The sequence below is a fragment of the Cannabis sativa genome, chromosome 3 (genome assembly GCF_029168945.1).
Source record: "Cannabis sativa cultivar Pink pepper isolate KNU-18-1 chromosome 3, ASM2916894v1, whole genome shotgun sequence".
In the NCBI taxonomy this organism is placed as follows: domain Eukaryota; kingdom Viridiplantae; phylum Streptophyta; class Magnoliopsida; order Rosales; family Cannabaceae; genus Cannabis; species Cannabis sativa.
The window spans coordinates 15,191,689-15,210,731 of record NC_083603.1 but is presented as its reverse complement, the minus strand read 5'-3'; the positions used below and the strand labels follow the sequence as shown (position 1 = coordinate 15,210,731).

Below are 19,043 nucleotides of genomic sequence, written 5' to 3'. Positions count from 1 at the left end.
TTAACAAAAAAAATGTGAATAGTTAAAATTTGATTATTTAATTAGAAACATAAAGTAATATATTTATAAAATCCCGGGATCCCATTTACCAAATACATTTATAAAAGTTTGCTATTCATATACAAAAGTTTTTTCGCCTAGCGACTATACAGCAAAAGCCCTGATGTCCAAAAGATCGTACGTGTAACGCCCTAAGATTTAGGCACGCTACCCAATATGATTAAGAAACCCTAATCCCCTAAACGGGATTGGTTTAAAAATAAGCGCGAAAATTAAACTTTAAACGAAAACGGAATGAAAATAAACTTGTAATAATTTTAACCTTACAAATAAAAGTTACATGTTTTGGGATCCCAAAAATCATTTTACAAAATATTACAAGTCTTTTCTCCTTAGCCGACCTAAGCGGCAAAATAGAGTTACAAAAGTTTCAACGCTGGTAGACCCCAACCCGCTTGGTCTAGTGTGGCCTGAACATGTACATACATCGCCCAACTCCCATACTCATGGCTGATCAGAGATAGATTTACCCTTTCCTGCACAGTAGAGCACCCGTGAGCCAAGCCCAGCAAGACAGTAAGATATATCGTTAATCATATATAACTCATCACATAAATAATAATGCCATTTCATATTTGTCTGTATGACACAGACCTGCGTGTTACGCTCACACGCCTATTTATGTCTATGTGGCATAGACCTACGTGTTACGCTCACACGTCTAATTACAATAAGGCCTTAGAACGGTTCATCTCGGTTCTAGTTACCGAGTCCAACCCGATTATGCCTTGAACACATAACCCTTTACTTCAATATACATCTATATACATCATGGAATAACAATTACATATTAACAATTCACTTGGGTAATAATCCTAAGCCAATAAACCGCTCACTTTAGAGTAATAACTCTAATCCCGGTTTCTAGTTTCTCATATAAATCACATTCCACATAAGCGCCATTGCGCATATCTCTACGTGCTAACTACTGTCTTACCTGATGTCCCACAAATATGGAGATTGAAAATACCCGGGTGCTCCTGACCAAGTGCCGGTAATCCTCAAAGTTCTCACAATCAAAGCACACCAAAATCCCCCAAGCTCCAACAAGCTCAACAACACACAAGAGAGGAAGATTTGAAGTGAAAAGATTGAAGGGAGAGGGAGAATAGGGTTCAGCCAAGAGCTGAGAAAATAATCCAGAATTTTATTTCTAAAATGTAAAATAATTCCTTTTTGTTGCAATTAATCCAAAAGGCCAATTTACCAAAATGCCCCCTAGGGCCAAATAACACATAAAAGCATTCCAAGGATAACATAGTCATTTCTAACATAAATATACCCAATTAAATTTCAGATTAATCACACTTTATTAAAATGCTAATAAATAATCCCAAAATTGTATTTCGGCCCCGAACCCGGTTCGGCCCGAAATACCCGGTTGTGACTATACCGCGCCGACTTGTCAAAACACACCTGAAGAAGGACAAAACAAGCATACTATATAATAATATAGTTCATAAGCACATAAATAAATTAAATTCACAGTTTTACCCCTCTCGGGTCAAAATTACTAAAATGCCCCTAGCTCACCAAGGGGGTCTTAACATGTCATTTCTCATATTAATTCACATATAATAAATTATAATATAATATAATTCTACAATAATACTCAATGAACTAGTTAGGGCTTTGCTAATCCATTTCCTTAATTTCAGGGTATTACAATTACCCCCTCCTTATAGAAATTTCGTCCCGAAATTTACCTAAACAACTCCGGATATTTCTGCTGCATATCCGTCTCGAGTTCCCAGGTTGCGTCTTCTACTTTACTGTTCCTCCATAACACTTTCACCAGTGCAATTGTCTTGTTTCTCAAGATTTTCTCTCTTCTGTCAAGTATTTGCACCGGTTGTTCCTCATATGATAAATCTGGTTGTAGTTCCAATGCTTCATAACTCAGGATATGGGACGAATCTGAGACATACTTTCGAAGCATCGAAACATGGAACACATCATGTACAGCTGCCCGGCGGGGGCATAGCCACCCTGTACGCTACTTGCCCTATCCTCTCAAGGATTTAAAAAGGTCCAATGAACCTGGGGCTAAGTTTTCCTTTTCTTACGAAAGCGCTTGATGCCTTTCATCGGCGATATTCGGAGAAATACCATGTCTCCGATCTGAAAAATCAATATCCCGTCGCTTTGGATCAGCATAACTCTTCTGTCTGCTCTGAGCCGCGAGCATTCGCGCTCTAATTTTATCAACTGCCTCACTTGTTCTCTGAACAGCCTCGGGACCCAAGAACTTTCTTTCACGTACCTCATCCCAGTGAATAGGTGATCTACATTTTCTTCCATATAAAAGCTCATAAGGGGCCATCCCGATTGTTGCCTGATAGCTGTTGTTGTACGAGAACTCGATCAGGGGAAGGTACTTTACCCATGATCCTTCAAAGTCAAGCACACATGTCCGTAGCATGTCTTCTAAGATCTGAATAGTCCTCTCGGATTGTCCATCCGTCTGAGGATGAAATGTTGTGCTAAACTTTAACTGAGTTCCCATAGCTCGATGTAGACTCTCCCAAAATCTTGATGTGAATTTCGGATCTCTATCCGAAACAATGGACTTTGGGACACCATGAAGACGAACAATTTCTCTAACATATAACTCAGCATACTGATCAATGGAGAAGTTCGTTCGAATAGGAAAAAAGTGCGCTGACTTTGTAAACCTGTCCACTATGACCCATACAGAGTCGAACTGTCCTGTGGTTCTCGGCAAGCCTACCACAAAGTCCATAGCAATGTCTTCCCATTTCCACTCTGGGATATTCAATGGCTGTAGCAACCCTGCAGGCCTCTGATGTTCAGCCTTTACTTGCTGACAGGTAAGACACTTAGCAACAAACTCAGCGATGTCATTCTTCATGCTTGGCCACCAAAACATGGCCTTGAGGTCTTGATACATCTTTGTTGACCCCGGATGAACTGAGTAAGGAATCGTATGAGACTCAGTCATAATCTCTCTTTTAATACCGTCATCCATAGGCACACAAACACGATTCATAAATCGTAACATTCCTGTTTTATCCACTGTAAAGTCACTAGTCTTCCCAGCCGAAACCCTATCTCGGGATTTCATTAACTCTGGATCTTGCAATTGTGCTTCTTTGATTCGCTCTAAAAGAGTAGATTGCAGGGTAATATTAGTCAACTGCCCTACAACCAACTCGATTTTAGCTCGGGTCATCTCATTTGCTAACTGCTGCGAGATTTATTTCACAGTATTTATCTGACTCTGCCCCTTTCTACTCAAGGCATCAGCAACCACGTTGGCCTTACCAGGGTGATAAAGGATCTCACAATCATAATCCTTCACCAGTTATAGCCAGCGTCTTTGTCTCATATTCAGGTCTCTCTGGGTAAAGAAGTATTTCAGACTTTTATGATCAGTGTATATCTCACATTTCTCGCCATATAAGTAATGCCGCCAGATCTTTAGCGCAAATACTACTGCCGGGAGCTCTAAGTCGTGAGTAGGGTACCTCTGCTCGTACTCCTTTAACTGCCGAAAAGCATAAGCTATTACCTTTCCAACTTGCATAAGAACACAGCCGAGACCTTGTCTCGAGGCATCACAATAAACAACAAACTTTTCCTTATCTGAAGGAAGAGTTAGCACTGGAGCGGTAATCAAGCACTGCTTTAACTCCAAAAAACTTTTCTCACACCGATCAGTCCAAACAAACTTCAAATTCTTTCGAGTCAACTCCGTTAAGGGTACAGCGATCTTTGAGAAACCCTCAACAAATCGACGATAATACCCAGCTAAGCCCAAAAAGCTTCTGACCTCAGTAGCCGATTTTGGTATTGGCCAATCCCGAACAGCTTCAATCTTGGCCGGGTCCACCATTATCCCATCTTTATCTACTATATGCCCCAAGAAAGAGACACGAGATAACCAAAATTCACACTTTTTGAATTTATCATAGAGCTTGTGGTCTCGTAATCGTTGCAATACAGATCTAAGATGCAACTCATGTTCCTCTTCCGATTCAGAATAAACCAAGATGTCATCAATAAACACGATCACACATCTATCCAGGTAATCCTTGAATACCCGATTCATAAGATGCATGAATGCCGCCGGGGCATTGGTGAGTCCAAAAGACATCACTAGAAATTCATAATGTCCATACCGAGTACGGAAAGCAGTTTTCAGGATATCTTCCTCTCGAATTCTCAGCTGATGATAGCCTGAGTGAAGATCGATCTTGGAGAAGACCATCTTCCCTTTTCAATTGATCAAAAAGATCATCAATTCGAGGTAAAGAATATTTTTTCTTGATGGTAAGCTTATTCAACTCTCGGTAATCAATACACATTCGCAGAGACCCGTCTTTCTTCTTCACAAATAATACCGGAGCACCCCAAGGAGAGTAACTCGGCCTAATGAATCCCAGATTCAGTAATTCTTGTAGTTGTATCTTCAATTCTTTTAATTCTGCTGGAGCCATTCGATACGGTGCCTTTGATACTGGTTCTGCTCCCGGAACAAACTCAATTACAAATTCAATCTCTCGGGTAGGTGGCAATCCTGGTAGATCTTCTGGAAAGACGTCAAGAAACTCGCATACCAATCTTGTACTCTCAGGTCCAGATGTCACAGGTTGGCTGGTATCCACTGCAGTAACTATGAATCCCAGACAACCTCTGCTCATCAGGTCCTTAGCTTTCAAAAGTGTTATTCTTGCTATGCGTGCCCCATGAACTTTACCCACAAACACTGATGGGTTGGCACTATCAGGCTCAAACACCACCATCTTCCGCTTGCAGTCAATCGTTGCCCCATACTTAGACAGAAAATCCATTCCCAGGATTATATCAAAATCAGACAGTTGCAATTCTATTAGATTGGCGGTTAATTCACAACCGTCAATCCAGAAGGACAAGGACCGAATCCACCTAGTGGATACTATAAGGTCTCCCGAAGGTAAAAGGGTACCAAACCCCGAAGCATAAATATCACATGGTTTATCAAAATTTTCAATTACTCTACTTGACACATAAGAGTGGGTAGCTCCCGAATCAAACAATACAGTATAAGAACAACCATTTATAGACAACTGACCTGTCACCACTGACGGACTAGCATCAGCGTCAGCCTGAGTCATGGTAAAAAGTCGTCCCGGGTTCTGAGTAACATTCTTCTTAGGCTCCTCTTTCTTAGTCTGAGGACAATCTCTGATAAAGTGGCCCACCATGCCACATTGGAAACAAGTCTTGGCCCGACATTCACCCTAATGGTGTTTCTTGCATTTTGGACACTCAGGATAAGATCGGAATGAAGATCCGCGGCCACAGCGACCACCTCTGTTTCCCCAAAACTTCCTGTTACCCCCTGATGTTCCGGAAGCATCAACCTTTCGTTTGTGATCAGTGTTACCACTGTCAGTCCCTTTACTGATATTACCACTAGCAGCAGGGTTCGATGTCGTGACAACATCCTTTGCAGTCTGCTCCTTTATTACCTGATGCTCAGCCTACTCAGCAATTAAGGCTAGCTCTACCACTTTCTTGTACAAAGTGTCATGAGTAGTGGTAATCTTCAAGTCCCGACTGATTGTGGCATTCAGTCCTCTCACATATTTCTGTTTCCTGGTGAAATCTGTGGGCACCAGATCTCCAGCAAACTTGGACAGCCGATCAAACTCCAGAGTGTACTCGGCCACAGACATCTTCCCCTGAGTTAGTTTCACAAAATCTTCCATATGTGAAGTCCTCACTGCGATGTTATAAAATTTTTCTTCAAACAAATTCTTAACTCATCCCAAGTCATTACACTGACGTCACGAGTCTGTCCCACAATATCCCACAAGACGCGGGCATGATCTTGTGACATGAAAGCTGAACAATTCACTCTCTCTGTTCCCGTCACTCCCATATTATCAAGGATACGGGTGATTGTACTCATCCACTGCTCAGCCTTAATTATGTCAGTACCTCCCAGAAAAGTTGGAGGTTGCAGCTTCACAAACCGTTCAAACACAGAATCTCTATGCGGCATCATAAACCCCTGGTTACCCATCACTAGCACAGGCGCTGGTGGTAACACTTGCTGAACAGGGGCAGCCGGTGCCGGTTGCCTTAATCGATGCAATTCTTCCTCTTGACGAAGTATGATACCTCGCATTTCTTGGAACATCTGCTGCCAGTCAGCAGGAGGATTAGCATTGCCAACCCCCGCATTATCCCCCAAATTCTGCGGAGGTGCAGGCAGTGCCGGTGGATTGGTTTGGTCTACACCATGCTCTACTTGCTCGCCCTGTGGTCTAGATGATTAAGGAGGGTCTATTTTTACAAGTACCCCTGTAATCAACAACCCCAGCGAGTTAAGCACCAATACCACACTTATGCACTTATTACATTAAACCCTAACTCAACTATTTACTCCATATAAATAAACACTTAATCATATAGCATTTAAAGCATGGCATCACATATCATATAAATACTCTAGATGCCTACATACTGCCTAAAATGGAAAGCGGTAAATAATTGATCACATAAGCAGTAAAGTATTTACTCTCAACACTTACTGCACCATGAGTCAAGCTTATCTCTGACGATGATTGTACATGTTCGGCCGGTCTACAGGAAGTTTAAAAACCTTGGCGCTCTGATACCAAATTGTAACGCCCTAAGATTTAGGCACGCTACCCAATATGATTAAGAAACCCTAATCCCCTAAACGGGATTGGTTTAAAAATAAGCGCGAAAATTAAACTTTAAACGAAAACGGAATGAAAATAAACTTGTAATAATTTTAACCTTACAAATAAAAGTTACATGTTTTGGGATCCCAAAAATCATTTTACAAAATATTACAAGTCTTTTCTCCTTAGCCGACCTAAGCGGCAAAATAGAGTTACAAAAGTTTCAACGCTGGTAGACCCCAACCCGCTTGGTCTAGTGTGGCCTGAACATGTACATACATCGCCCAACTCCCATACTCATGGCTGATCAGAGATAGATTTACCCTTTCCTGCACAGTAGAGCACCCGTGAGCCAAGCCCAGCAAGACAGTAAGATATATCGTTAATCATATATAACTCATCACATAAATAATAATGCCATTTCATATTTGTCTGTATGACACAGACCTGCGTGTTAGCTCACACGCCTATTTATGTCTATGTGGCATAGACCTACGTGTTACGCTCACACGTCTAATTACAATAAGGCCTTAGAACGGTTCATCTCGGTTCTAGTTACCGAGTCCAACCCGATTATGCCTTGAACACATAACCCTTTACTTCAATATACATCTATATACATCATGGAATAACAATTACATATTAACAATTCACTTGGGTAATAACCCTAAGCCAATAAACCGCTCACTTTAGAGTAATAACTCTAATCCCGGTTTCTAGTTTCTCATATAAATCACATTCCACATAAGCGCCATTGCGCATATCTCTACGTGCTAACTACTGTCTTACCTGATGTCCCACAAATATGGAGATTGCAAATACCCGGGTGCTCCTGACCAAATGCCGGTAATCCTCAAAGTTCTCACAATCAAAGCACACCAAAATCCCCCAAGCTCCAACAAGCTCAACAACACACAAGAGAGGAAGATTTGAAGTGAAAAGATTGAAGGGAGAGGGAGAATAGGGTTCAGCCAAGAGCTGAGAAAATAATCCAGAATTTTATTTCTAAAATGTAAAATAATTCCTTTTTGTTGCAATTAATCCAAAAGGCCAATTTACCAAAATGCCCCCTAGGGCCAAATAACACATAAAAGCATTCCAAGGATAACATAGTCATTTCTAACATAAATATACCCAATTAAATTTCAGATTAATCACACTTTATTAAAATGCTAATAAATAATCCCAAAATTGTATTTCGGCCCCGAACCCGGTTCGGCCCGAAATACCCGGTTGTGACTATACCGCGCCGACTTGTCAAAACACACCTGAAGAAGGACAAAACAAGCATACTATATAATAATATAGTTCATAAGCACATAAATAAATTAAATTCACAGTTTTACCCCTCTCGGGTCAAAATTACTAAAATGCCCCTAGCTCACCAAGGGGGTCTTAACATGTCATTTCTCATATTAATTCACATATAATAAATTATAATATAATATAATTCTACAATAATACTCAATGAACTAGTTAGGGCTTTGCTAATCCATTTCCTTAATTTCAGGGTATTACAGTACGCTCCAGGCCTAACCGCCCGGACATGTACAACTTCATCTGCTCGCCCTCACGGTTGCTCAGCCTTAGCCTTGCCCTTACCTACAGATGGAAATAGCACTGTGAGTCGACAGACTCTGTAAGAAAAGCATAACATAAAGCATAATAAAATCTTAGGTTATAATCAGGCGCCCATACACCCAACCATAACCCTATCCCCGTGTCCCACACGGTACTGAGTCTAGAACATTCATGCGACAATACTATCGAACATAATGTCAGCCTATACTCAATATGCTAGTCATACTCTAGCCATATTGATGTGACAACATCGATCAGTATTTCAGCCAACATACATTTATCAGTAATCAGTACAACTCTAAGTATACTATTACTATTATCAATGTATTCTAACAGGTATAAACAACATGTATGCTAAACATTTAATAACATATGCATGACATTACACTAATCTTACCTTGATTCTGAATTCAGGTGTGCCGGCCAACCTGAGTGGAACAACTGCACGGCGAATTACAGGCTCCTAAATCACATCGATTAAAATACGGATAAGTGACACGCTAAATCACAACCGGGGACTTAGGTTTTAAACCAAAAACCTATCTACAGCAACTTAACATGGCAATACCCTAAACTATCAGGGAATTAACCAACCAAAGCTCTGAAACTAACACGAATTGACAACACAAATTTTTTGGGGAATCCAACAACAAATCTGGGTAACCGGTTTTACAAGACCTGCAAAACCGGTTAGCCGGTTTACACTAGAAAACCCAAAATAATCCAAAACTCAACCAAATCGATTCCAATCCTTACCAAACCTTCCAAACCTGCATATTATAGCCCAATAGACATATTCCAAGCAACAAAACAGCTACCCAAGCTCAGAATCAAATTTCACCATCAAAGAGCCAAGCTTGAGTTCTAAAAACTTAAAGCTTGCTCAAACCTACTAACAGCCACAAAAACAAGCTTAATTCAACATATCTAAACACAATCAAGGTTCAGAAAACAACCACAAACAACAATAGTAGCTACAGAACTCAATCTCTCAAAATCATGCAAAAACTATAACTTAAAACTCAAGAAACTAAAGAGGGAGTTGCATAGAGACTTACCTTAGCTTGGACTCACTTAAAACCTGCTTTAATCTGCTTGAAATGTTGAAGAACAACCCAACCCTAGCTGGTTCTAGGAGGGTTAAAAAGAGAGAGAGAATTGAGAGAAAATGTATCTTTTGTCTAATTTTCTTATTTTTATATAATGAAGATATTAATTAGTTTTATTAAACTTACTTAATTTAATATTCAGAATAAAACCCCATTAAACTCACTAAAGACAAAAAGGTTAACTTAGGCAAAATGACTATTTTTTCCTTTCCAAAGCTAACTAATCACAAAATCACCTAGGGGTATTTTGGCAAATTCTAAAATCTCGACTATTCCCAACATTTCTCAATGTCTAACTAAATTGTCCCGCTATACTAAAAATACTAGGATGTGATTCTAATAGCCAAACACCGTGTTCCAATGTTGTCGGGCACAAAACATGCAAAATTATAAAATTCCATATATGACATATTGGATGCATTCTGAATTCAAATATATCATCATAAATTAATAATTCAAGACTTATAAACAAGTTTCATAATTAAACCCTAATTATCTATTAATTTCCAAATTAAAGTTAAGCGGTCTTTACAGCGGGAATTGAAAGCTTGCCCACTACAATAAGTCGTTGAAGAAGAAGGTGGGAAGCTTGGATCGTTGAAACGGTACAAAAATCTTGGGAAAAATGATGCTTGTGGGTTCGGCCATCTAGAGAGAAGGAGGAGCTTTTTCTATAGCAAGTTTCTAGTGAGAGAAAGTGAAAATTTAAAAATGAGAAGTGGAAAAAGGGTTTTCTGCCTAAAAGTCACTTATGTAGTACATGTGGGCCTCTTTTCTTTACTTTCCTCACCAACACATCATAAAGGCAACTAAAGAAGTTATTTCTCTACTGCAATGAGATCCGACAATCCAAGAAAAGTGTTTCAGAAGGCTAAGAAACACATCAACTTTTATTCAACAAAGACTATAACAGTTCCGACAACATTAATATAGCTGGTAAAGTCCCTATCCGTACAGACGTCAGCACAGGAACTTGGGGGGCAAATATTATCCTGAATTTTATCCTGATGACATGGCATGCTTACATGGACAAAATTAGTGCCACCTAGCAGAACAACTCACCAATAAGTAGGCCAAGTCAGCAATTGAACAAATAGAGACCCTGACACTCAAACGGGCATCAAGTGAAAGACCAGCTCCCTCACAGGAGCTAGCTGGCCACCCTTGGCCGACCCTATAGCCGGCCAGCCTTGGGACAGCACCATGGCTAGGAAGCCTGGCCTCCACAGGGGGCCTGGCCGACCATGAGGTGCTCAGCACGCTTTCCTAGGCACTTCTACATGTGGACAACAATATATGGGCTGCAAATTGGACGCTAAAAGCCCAGCAGAATGGCTAAATAATGTCTAGAATTAAGGGCACTTTGGTCTTTTGTAAGTATCTAACAAACTATGCAAGTATTAAGGGATATAAACTATAACCTAGGGTTTTAGGCCTCCTATATAAAGGCCTTAATATAGGCAGAAATCTAAGTGGCCTCTGAGTCTAAAATATGCTTCTAAACTCTAAGTGTCTGACAAACTCTCTCTCTCTCTCTCTCTCTCTCTCTCTCTCTCTCTCTCTCTCTCTCTCTTCCTCACTTCCTTTCTCACACGCCTACCCTAGCATCATCTCAATACTTGAGTTTTGCCATTATTGATTCATACCTTATATTCCTATAGGGATCTGGATAGTCTTAACTCTTGGTAAAAATACAACTAAAAGGGGAGTAGGTCATTACCTGCTATCACATGGGGGTCGAACCTCTATAACAAATCTGTTGTTTATTGTTTTTCATTCTTATATGTGCAAACATGTGCCAAGCATCAAATTCATATGACCCCGCTGTTGGTTGATTACTTTTTGAGGTCAACATAATATATTTAATGATCTAATATATTTATTCATTTTAAAATATTATATAACTTAATTTAATTATTATATATATTTTTTTAAAAAATAATTTGTAGTAAATGTATTTTTATAATTTTTAAATGCTAATTTATTATATTTGGTAATTTTCTTAATTTTTTTTTTTAAAATGACATTTACTAACTTAATTTTCAAATTTAAAGTTATTTTACCTCTCAACCCTATAAGATATCTTATATTTATATATAATATTTATATTATATATTATTTAACGTATATAATATATAAACAATAACAAGAACGTGTATATATATAAATAAAAAATAAAAAAACGAGTGAGAAATAATTTTAAGATTTTCACTAGAGAAGAAGATGACTCAATGGGTATTACCCATTAATGGGTACTAAACAAATTTAACTATATGTATTAATTTTAAAAATATTAAACTATTAAATTTTGGTCCAATAACGAATAATAAAAGAAAATTTTGAAATTCTATACCTAATTTAGTTACTTAATTAAAGAAAATATATAAAAAAAATTACTTCTTTTTACTACATCAAAGTATGTCTTTTAAAAAAATTATTTAAGTGAAATTTAACTTTTTTATCACTTTTTTGTCGAAAAATTTTTTTTTATTAATTTTTTTTCAACTAATGAACTAATTCCAGCCTATATAATATAAAAAGGAGAAATTTCTCTAATTAAATAGAAAAATTAATTATAAAAACTCAATTTTTTTTAATATTACTCATTCATAGGCAATACCCCTATACATGCCTTATTTAATAAAAGTTTTAACTTTACAACTGTATGCATAGTTGTTTTATTATTATTATTATTATTATTATTATTATTATTAAAAGGGTAAAAAGGAAATGGAGGCATTTAATTCATTAAATACCTCTGGGATATATTGCTACATCATATTTTTTTAGAGTAAATTTAACAAAAGGACCACATTATTGTAAATGGTATATTTCAAAAATATTTATAACAAGTAGTATATATTAAATCAAGTAGTGTCATTAGCTCATAACGTAAAAACAACAACAATAATAATAATAATAATAATAATAATAATAATAATAATAATAATAATAATAATAATAATAATAAATAAAATTTCCATATATATCGATCTAGAATTAAAGAGAAGGAAATTTTTTTACTTTTATGGTTTTTACATTACAATACATGTTTGCAAAAGTATGGATTTTTATTTTTAAATTTATTTTATGGAAAATTTTAAAAATAGCTAATTATCGAAAGGGAGTAACTGGTTACCTTATCTATTTTTTACATGTTTTTAAAGTTTTTCTTGAATTATACCCCTAAAGTAATTTTTGGAAAAGAGCCATATTTTTATATATATCTTATAAAAATTTATAAAATATGTAATTTCTTCATAGAACAAAGACATAAGCCCAATTAGTTGTAATTGAAAAGTTTCTATTTCAAGCTAGTTAACTTCACAAATACTTTTTTTTTTATTATTATTATTTTTACAATTTTGTTTGTGAAAATTACTTGATGGGTTTAGGAAGTCTTAAGTTTCATTAACTCCTTTTTCTTTTATATCTTAAACAATAAATTAACCTGTCATCACCCGTTTTTCTTATTTTTCGTTTGTGTTAATTTTGGGAATGGAAAGAAAAAACTTTATCACATTCACAAGTTAGGCAAGCCGTTATTTATAAAAATCAATAACTTAGAAAATTTAAAATTTGTGCTAAATTTGACACAAAAAATAAATTTGTGTTATATTTTAAACTAATTATATTGATTATTTTTCTTTAATACACAAAAAATAATTAATATTTTAATATTTTAAAAAAATAATAATTAATTATATTGATAGTCATTTAGTATAGGAGAATTACTCTATAACTATTTTTTTGATTTTTTTTTCAAATTTACGGTTTGGGTTTCTAAAGTGGTTGCAGCGCTAATTGCAATAGGAATTTTTATACGATTTTTTATTACAATTTACATTGAAGCACTAGTTGCAATAGGGGTTTCTATGTAAAATTTCGTAAAAATGTGAAAAAAAAAACTGTTTGAAAGTGTAAAAATGAAAAATGTCCTTTATTATTTTGTTAAGAATATACCAAAATTATTATTTTTTATTCTTTTATTATTTAAATAATGGTAATATAGTAAATAAAGAATTTAAAATTTACTAAAAATCAATGAATCATAATAATTAGTAACATTATAGTAAATAAAAAAGTAATATTTATTATGAGTAAAATTTGGCACAATGTTATATTTTATGTCAAATTTAGCACATTTTTTAGCATATAACAAAGTTAGTACACTCTTTAGAATAGGGAAATTTATATGGTATACTAACTTTTGTTATTTTCTTACAAAAATATTGTTAGGTGGTATTTTTTACTTTTTTAGTTTTTTACTGTGTTTTTTATAAGTTTCATACTGCAGATATTGTGTTAAGTTTTCACTGTCGTCCTACTGGTGTTTTTTAATTGTTCTACTGTTGTTTGAGTTGTTTTGTTTTGTGTTCTACTGATATTTTATGAAAACACAGTATTTTTGAAAAATTTCCGTGTGACAGTATTTTTGTAAAAGTTAATCCAAATTCTAATATTTTTGTAAGTTTCCTTTAAAATACTATTGGAGTATTAATTTTTTGTTAAAAATATAGCAATATACCATTTTTTTGTTAGGACTCCGTTATAGAGGTTAAAACCGATAGTCGACAAGACATTTAAATTAAATTAGGACAACAGATTTAGTTACAAAACTTACAAATAACATTGCAATACATATGAAAATACCAATACAAGTGTGTGTTTTTTATTTGTTTACAATTTTGTTGGTGAAGTAGCATATATTATAACATATTATAATACAAATAGATTAATCAATCTTCACGGGACAAAAGGGATTGTTGAGGTTGAGAAGGTATGGAATTGTGATTATTCCTAATCAAGCTTGACAAAACCCAATATAGAAAACCTGATATGAAAAAACTGAAAAACCAAGCATTGTTATAGATGACCACAAAGACATCAGAAACTGAAGAAACAATCCCAAGTTTTTGCAAGAACCCTGGAATCACTGGCAAAATCCCAACCACCAAAGCTGCCAAAGCCACCAAATTATAGCCACCTGAGTAGTAATAATCCCCATTTGGACTTAGTGAATACAAGTCCTTTATGTCCAACTCAGTACCCCTAACTAGATAATAGTCTGCCAAAATTATGGCCCCAATTGGGCCCAATAGAGCAGAATAGCCCACTAGCCATGTATACACAAAGCTCTCACTCGACCCAAGAAGCCTCCATGGTTGGAAAGCAATTCCAAGCAAAGCTGTTAACAGTGCTCCTCTTCTAAATGTGAATTTAGAAGGACTTAGATTCACTAGTGCATTAGCCGGGGCAACTACATTGGCTGCAATATTGGTTGTGATGATGGCTAGACTAATCCCAAAGATAGCTAAGATCTTTGTTGTGAGGCCTCCTATTCGGCCCAACAACTCAATTGGGCTTGATATGACTTTACCAAAAATGACTTGGGTTGATGATGTTACTGCTAAGCCCACAAATGTAAATACCCCCATGAAGATTGGAAGCCCAATCTGACCCAAAACTTGGTCTTTTTGAGACTTGGCGTATCGAGTGAAATCTGGTATGTTAAGAGCAAGAGTAGCCCAAAAGCTTATGTTTGCAGTAAGGGAAGGGAAAAACAAAGCCCAAAACTCAGATGAAGAAAGCTTAGACGACAATGTTAGCATGTGGCCGAAACCACCGGCGTTAACGTAAGCCCAAATGAGTAAACAAGAAGTTAGAGCAATGAGAATTGGAGCCGAGTACTTCTCCACTTCCCGAATACCCTCCATTCCTTTCCACACAAACGACAACTGAGCTATCCAAAAAACAACAAAACAAGCGAACTCGAGTGGAGATGTACCGAGCCAAGCCACGGGATTGGCAAACGACGTCGTTTTCACAGCTTTTGGCAAGAGAAGAAAGATTGCTTCACCACCTATCCAAGTCTCGATTCCATACCAACCACAACCCACCAAGGCCCTGAGCAGGGTTGGAATATGGGCCCCACGGATTCCAAAACTGGACCTTGCCAAAACCGGGAATGATATTCCGTACCGTGTTCCGGGGTGACCCGTTAAGACTAGTGGAACTAAGAGGATTATATTGGCTACAACCACCGTTGCGATTCCTTGCCACCAAGCCATTCCGAGGTCAACGAGACTACCGGCCAAATAATAGGTCGGGACCCCAACGACAAGACCCACCCAAAGACTCGCCATTTCCAACCCAGAAAACGTCCTTTGAGAACTTGTCGTTGGCTTCAGATCGTCGTTGGTGAGTGTCGGGTCGGGCTTGAACTCCGACGCACTTGGTGGGAAGCTGTCTGTAGACTGATTTGAACTTGAAGCCATGACAGTTAGTAAAGAGCATCTTCTAAGGGAAAGTTTTTGGAACTTGACCGCTTCGCGGTGATGGTTAATCTTTATTTTTGGTAATAAAGGAGAATTAATGAGTGGTGGGTTTCGGGTTGTTGCAGATAGAACCAAAGGGTGGGGATGAAGATGGCGATGTGAGCTGAGACATTTGGAAATGGAAAAGTTCATTTTTTTTTCTTCTTTTTTTGGGAAATTTCAGATGGGTTTTTTTTTTCTACTGAGATTGAAAATGTTTGGTTGGTATTAAGTCACCATTACTTGTGGACAAAAAAGATTCGTACACAGTACTCTTGAGTCTGACATATGAGTTGGATACTATATATTCATTACTAATTTATGAATAATATGATACGACTTACTTTTTAAATATTAATTTTCACTATTATTTAATTTATATATCTATCTATCTTGGATCACGAGCTACTGACTCAATCAAAATAATCAATATAATGATTCGTTTCTATTCGATCTTCTTAAAAGATTAAATAAGTTTTACAAGTGGATCTTAAATAATTGTTAGAATTGTTTGGATCTTATTAACAAGTGGACTCTCTAACAATAAGAACTTAATTTTAATCTAAAATTTCGTTGTATAGTTCCTAGTGCTAATGCCGAACTAATTAAGGGGTTTGTTTGTTTTTGTATTTCTGTAGTTCTGCAAACATTTTTGTCTGGATTTTATTTTATTTTCTTAACACAAATTCAAGAGATACAAATCACTATGCGTCGTTTCTGAAATCATGGAGAACCCTATAGAAGAAACTGAAGCAACATTAAATCTATTGCTGAGTTTGAGTCAAGGATTATAGGTGACTGCTATATAGCCATTTTGATTACAATATGATGTAACGTGTCATTTTGTATACGAAGCATATGTACTGGAAGAATCTGAATCTGATACTTAACAACCAAAATTATTTTGTTCATAGTTAGGTACAAGTTTTAAAAAGTTGGATTTGTGGATTATTGAGGCAAAAAAAATAGTTCACTGAACTAATTTCTCTAAACAATTATAAAAACATTTTGGAGGAAGAATATAATCCAATATAGCACCTTTATTTTATTTTATTTTATTTTCTTGCTTAACTAATCATAGCTCCTATATTGGATTTGAATTTTTCTTCCTTTTTTTTCCCTGGAATATTTATATTATTATTCTTGCTGTAAGAAAAGAAGTTGTACTTTAATGAAAATAATTTTTCAATAATGTTCTTATCATGAGGAATCTTCTATTATTATTCTTACCTTATTTTTCTTTTAATTTCCTTTAGGATAAAAGATATTTTATGATTATTTCTGTATTCACCTTGTATGGGCAAACACACCCTCAAATTACTATTATTTTATTTTTAAAATGTCATTTTATATGAGGAAGCTTCCACTAGGCTAAGTGACGTTTTTCAGGAAATATAGAGGAAGTAACTTCCTTCTTATATAAAAAAAATATATATGTATATGTTAAACTTATCTTATTACCATTACCAAAGTGATGTTTTTGTTTCATTAGAAATACTCAACGTACATAAACAAAAGTTTTATTTGATAATAACAATACATATCCATAAATCATCATCATATATATACATATAATATCTTTCAAAAGAAAAAAAACGATGATGACTAACCAAATCTTTAAACTAATATATGGTAGGTAGTTGGATTTTCCAAATCTTCATTGGAAAAAATAAAATAAAGCGTAATATATGAACTGATCAAGCTCAATTTTCCACTTGCCAATTGCAAAACCACACAACGCATAAGCAAAACCTACCAAGAAAAAGATTCAACACTTGCTCCAAATTTATTGGAACGAATTTCCAGATCCTTGAGTTTTGACTAGTGCCTGTTCTCCTTCTATAAAAACCAAGTTCCCAATTTTATTTCATTTAATTTCAAAAATAAATAAATCAGTTTAAAAAAAATTAATGAATTTTCATTATTAATGGAGTCTCACTCTCATTCTTCTGAAAATCTCTCAACCACTGTATTCACTCCTCTTATTATTTCAGCCACGGGCATAGTGGCCACAACCATAGCCATCGTAGTTTACCACTTTATAGTGGTTCGGTTCTGTCTGACCCGAACCCGGATCAGAGAACTGATTGACGGTTCAGGACCCATAATCGGCCGACCCAAAGGAGGGTTAGACCAGAAGCAATTGAAGGCGATCCCGATCCTCAATTATTCAACCGGACCTGGTCAACCGGGTCAAGTAGAGTTTCGGGTCGAACAGAGCGAGTGCGCCGTGTGCTTAGGGGAGTTAGAGGAGAAGATCTTGGTTCGGCTCTTGCCCAATTGTCGTCATGCGTTTCACGTTCAATGCATCGATAAATGGTTGTCGTTTCACCCCGACTGCCCTCTATGCCGTTCGCTCGTTTACCCAATCATCATAAACTCGCACGTGTCTTTGCACGTGGAAGATCCCGTAACTGAACGACGTCGTGTACAGCCAGTGATGATGATGCCTTTGATTTCGCCTGTGTGTCGTGAAAACAAGAGGCCACGTCGTTTTGTGTTGAGAAGGTCTTCATCTGTGGATCAATCTCATGTTTTTCTTAACATATTACAGAGAGAATTTGACTATGATCAGTATAACAATAATAATAATTTGAACAAAACGACAACTTTAGCGGTTTTACACAGGTCGTTTTCGCAAATTCAACCTAACGAGGTCTATGATAGTAGTAAATTGTAATAATAGAAATAGTTGGTTGGTTATTGTTAGACATTCCTTGCAGCTTATAAAATTTTGGGCTGAGATGAAAAAGGTAAATTAAATAAATAAATGTTTCTTTTTATAAACATATAGTAAAATGGTCATTTAGATACAAATTTAATGATAAAATTATAATTATAACTTTAGATAATTAATTTTAGCTTTCTATTCTCTTTTTATTCTCTCGTGTTCAAACCATTTCGCCTCCTAGCTTAGTAAATGTCTTTTGTTTTTTTTTTTAATTAAAATAAACTATAATTTCTCAAATTGAGTAAAATTTCAATAGTTACATTGTGTTTTTCTTTTCATATTTTTTAAATTGCACTAAAAGAATCTTAATTTTCAAAGGATTTCTATATTATAATATATTCATATTTCAGTATATTACTTTAATAGTGTGGTATACTGTTTTTTTGTGGAGTGGTATAAGAAGAGCGAAAGACAAAAATATTGAAGTATATTACTTTAATAGTGTAGTATATTATTTTTAGGGCATTTTATAATTTCGTATATATTATTTTAATTAATTACAAAATATGTGCAAAAAAAATTATTATCATTTTCTCGTACATTTTTATATATAATTAAAAACTTTTTTTCAATTTCTTTTATAATA

The 19,043-nt window shown here is 35.8% G+C and overlaps 2 protein-coding genes and 2 long non-coding RNA genes across 4 annotated transcripts; 1 reads left to right on the top strand and 3 right to left on the bottom strand.

Annotated features, from left to right (window-relative positions):
• Nucleotides 1–292: 292 nt before the first annotated feature.
• Nucleotides 293–1,452, bottom strand: LOC133035434 (uncharacterized). The gene is made up of 2 exons (XR_009686650.1): nucleotides 998–1,452; nucleotides 293–536 (listed from the first exon to the last, which is right to left on the bottom strand). It is a non-coding gene; the product is annotated as an uncharacterized LOC133035434 (long non-coding RNA).
• Nucleotides 1,453–6,804: 5,352 nt separating this feature from the next.
• On the bottom strand, nucleotides 6,805–7,798 carry LOC133035433 (uncharacterized). The gene is made up of 2 exons (XR_009686649.1): nucleotides 7,509–7,798; nucleotides 6,805–7,048 (listed from the first exon to the last, which is right to left on the bottom strand). It is a non-coding gene; the product is annotated as an uncharacterized LOC133035433 (long non-coding RNA).
• Nucleotides 7,799–14,015: 6,217 nt separating this feature from the next.
• LOC115707691 (purine-uracil permease NCS1) lies at nucleotides 14,016–16,006 on the bottom strand. Its single transcript, XM_030635719.2, has one exon. The coding sequence runs from the start codon at nucleotides 15,877–15,879 to the stop codon at nucleotides 14,149–14,151; it is 1,731 nt and encodes a 576-aa protein (XP_030491579.2). The 5' UTR covers nucleotides 15,880–16,006; the 3' UTR covers nucleotides 14,016–14,148.
• A 267-nt stretch (nucleotides 16,007–16,273) lies between these two features.
• LOC133035647 (RING-H2 finger protein ATL52-like) lies at nucleotides 16,274–18,604 on the top strand. Its single transcript, XM_061111695.1, has one exon. The coding sequence runs from the start codon at nucleotides 17,654–17,656 to the stop codon at nucleotides 18,404–18,406; it is 753 nt and encodes a 250-aa protein (XP_060967678.1). The 5' UTR covers nucleotides 16,274–17,653; the 3' UTR covers nucleotides 18,407–18,604.
• Nucleotides 18,605–19,043: the final 439 nt, after the last annotated feature.

Excerpts from the sequence above, each read along its gene's own strand:
- LOC115707691 (XM_030635719.2), bottom strand. The coding sequence starts at position 15,879 with ATGAACTTTTCCATTTCCAAATGTCTCAGCTCACATCGCCATCTTCAT.
- LOC133035647 (XM_061111695.1), top strand. The coding sequence starts at position 17,654 with ATGGAGTCTCACTCTCATTCTTCTGAAAATCTCTCAACCACTGTATTC.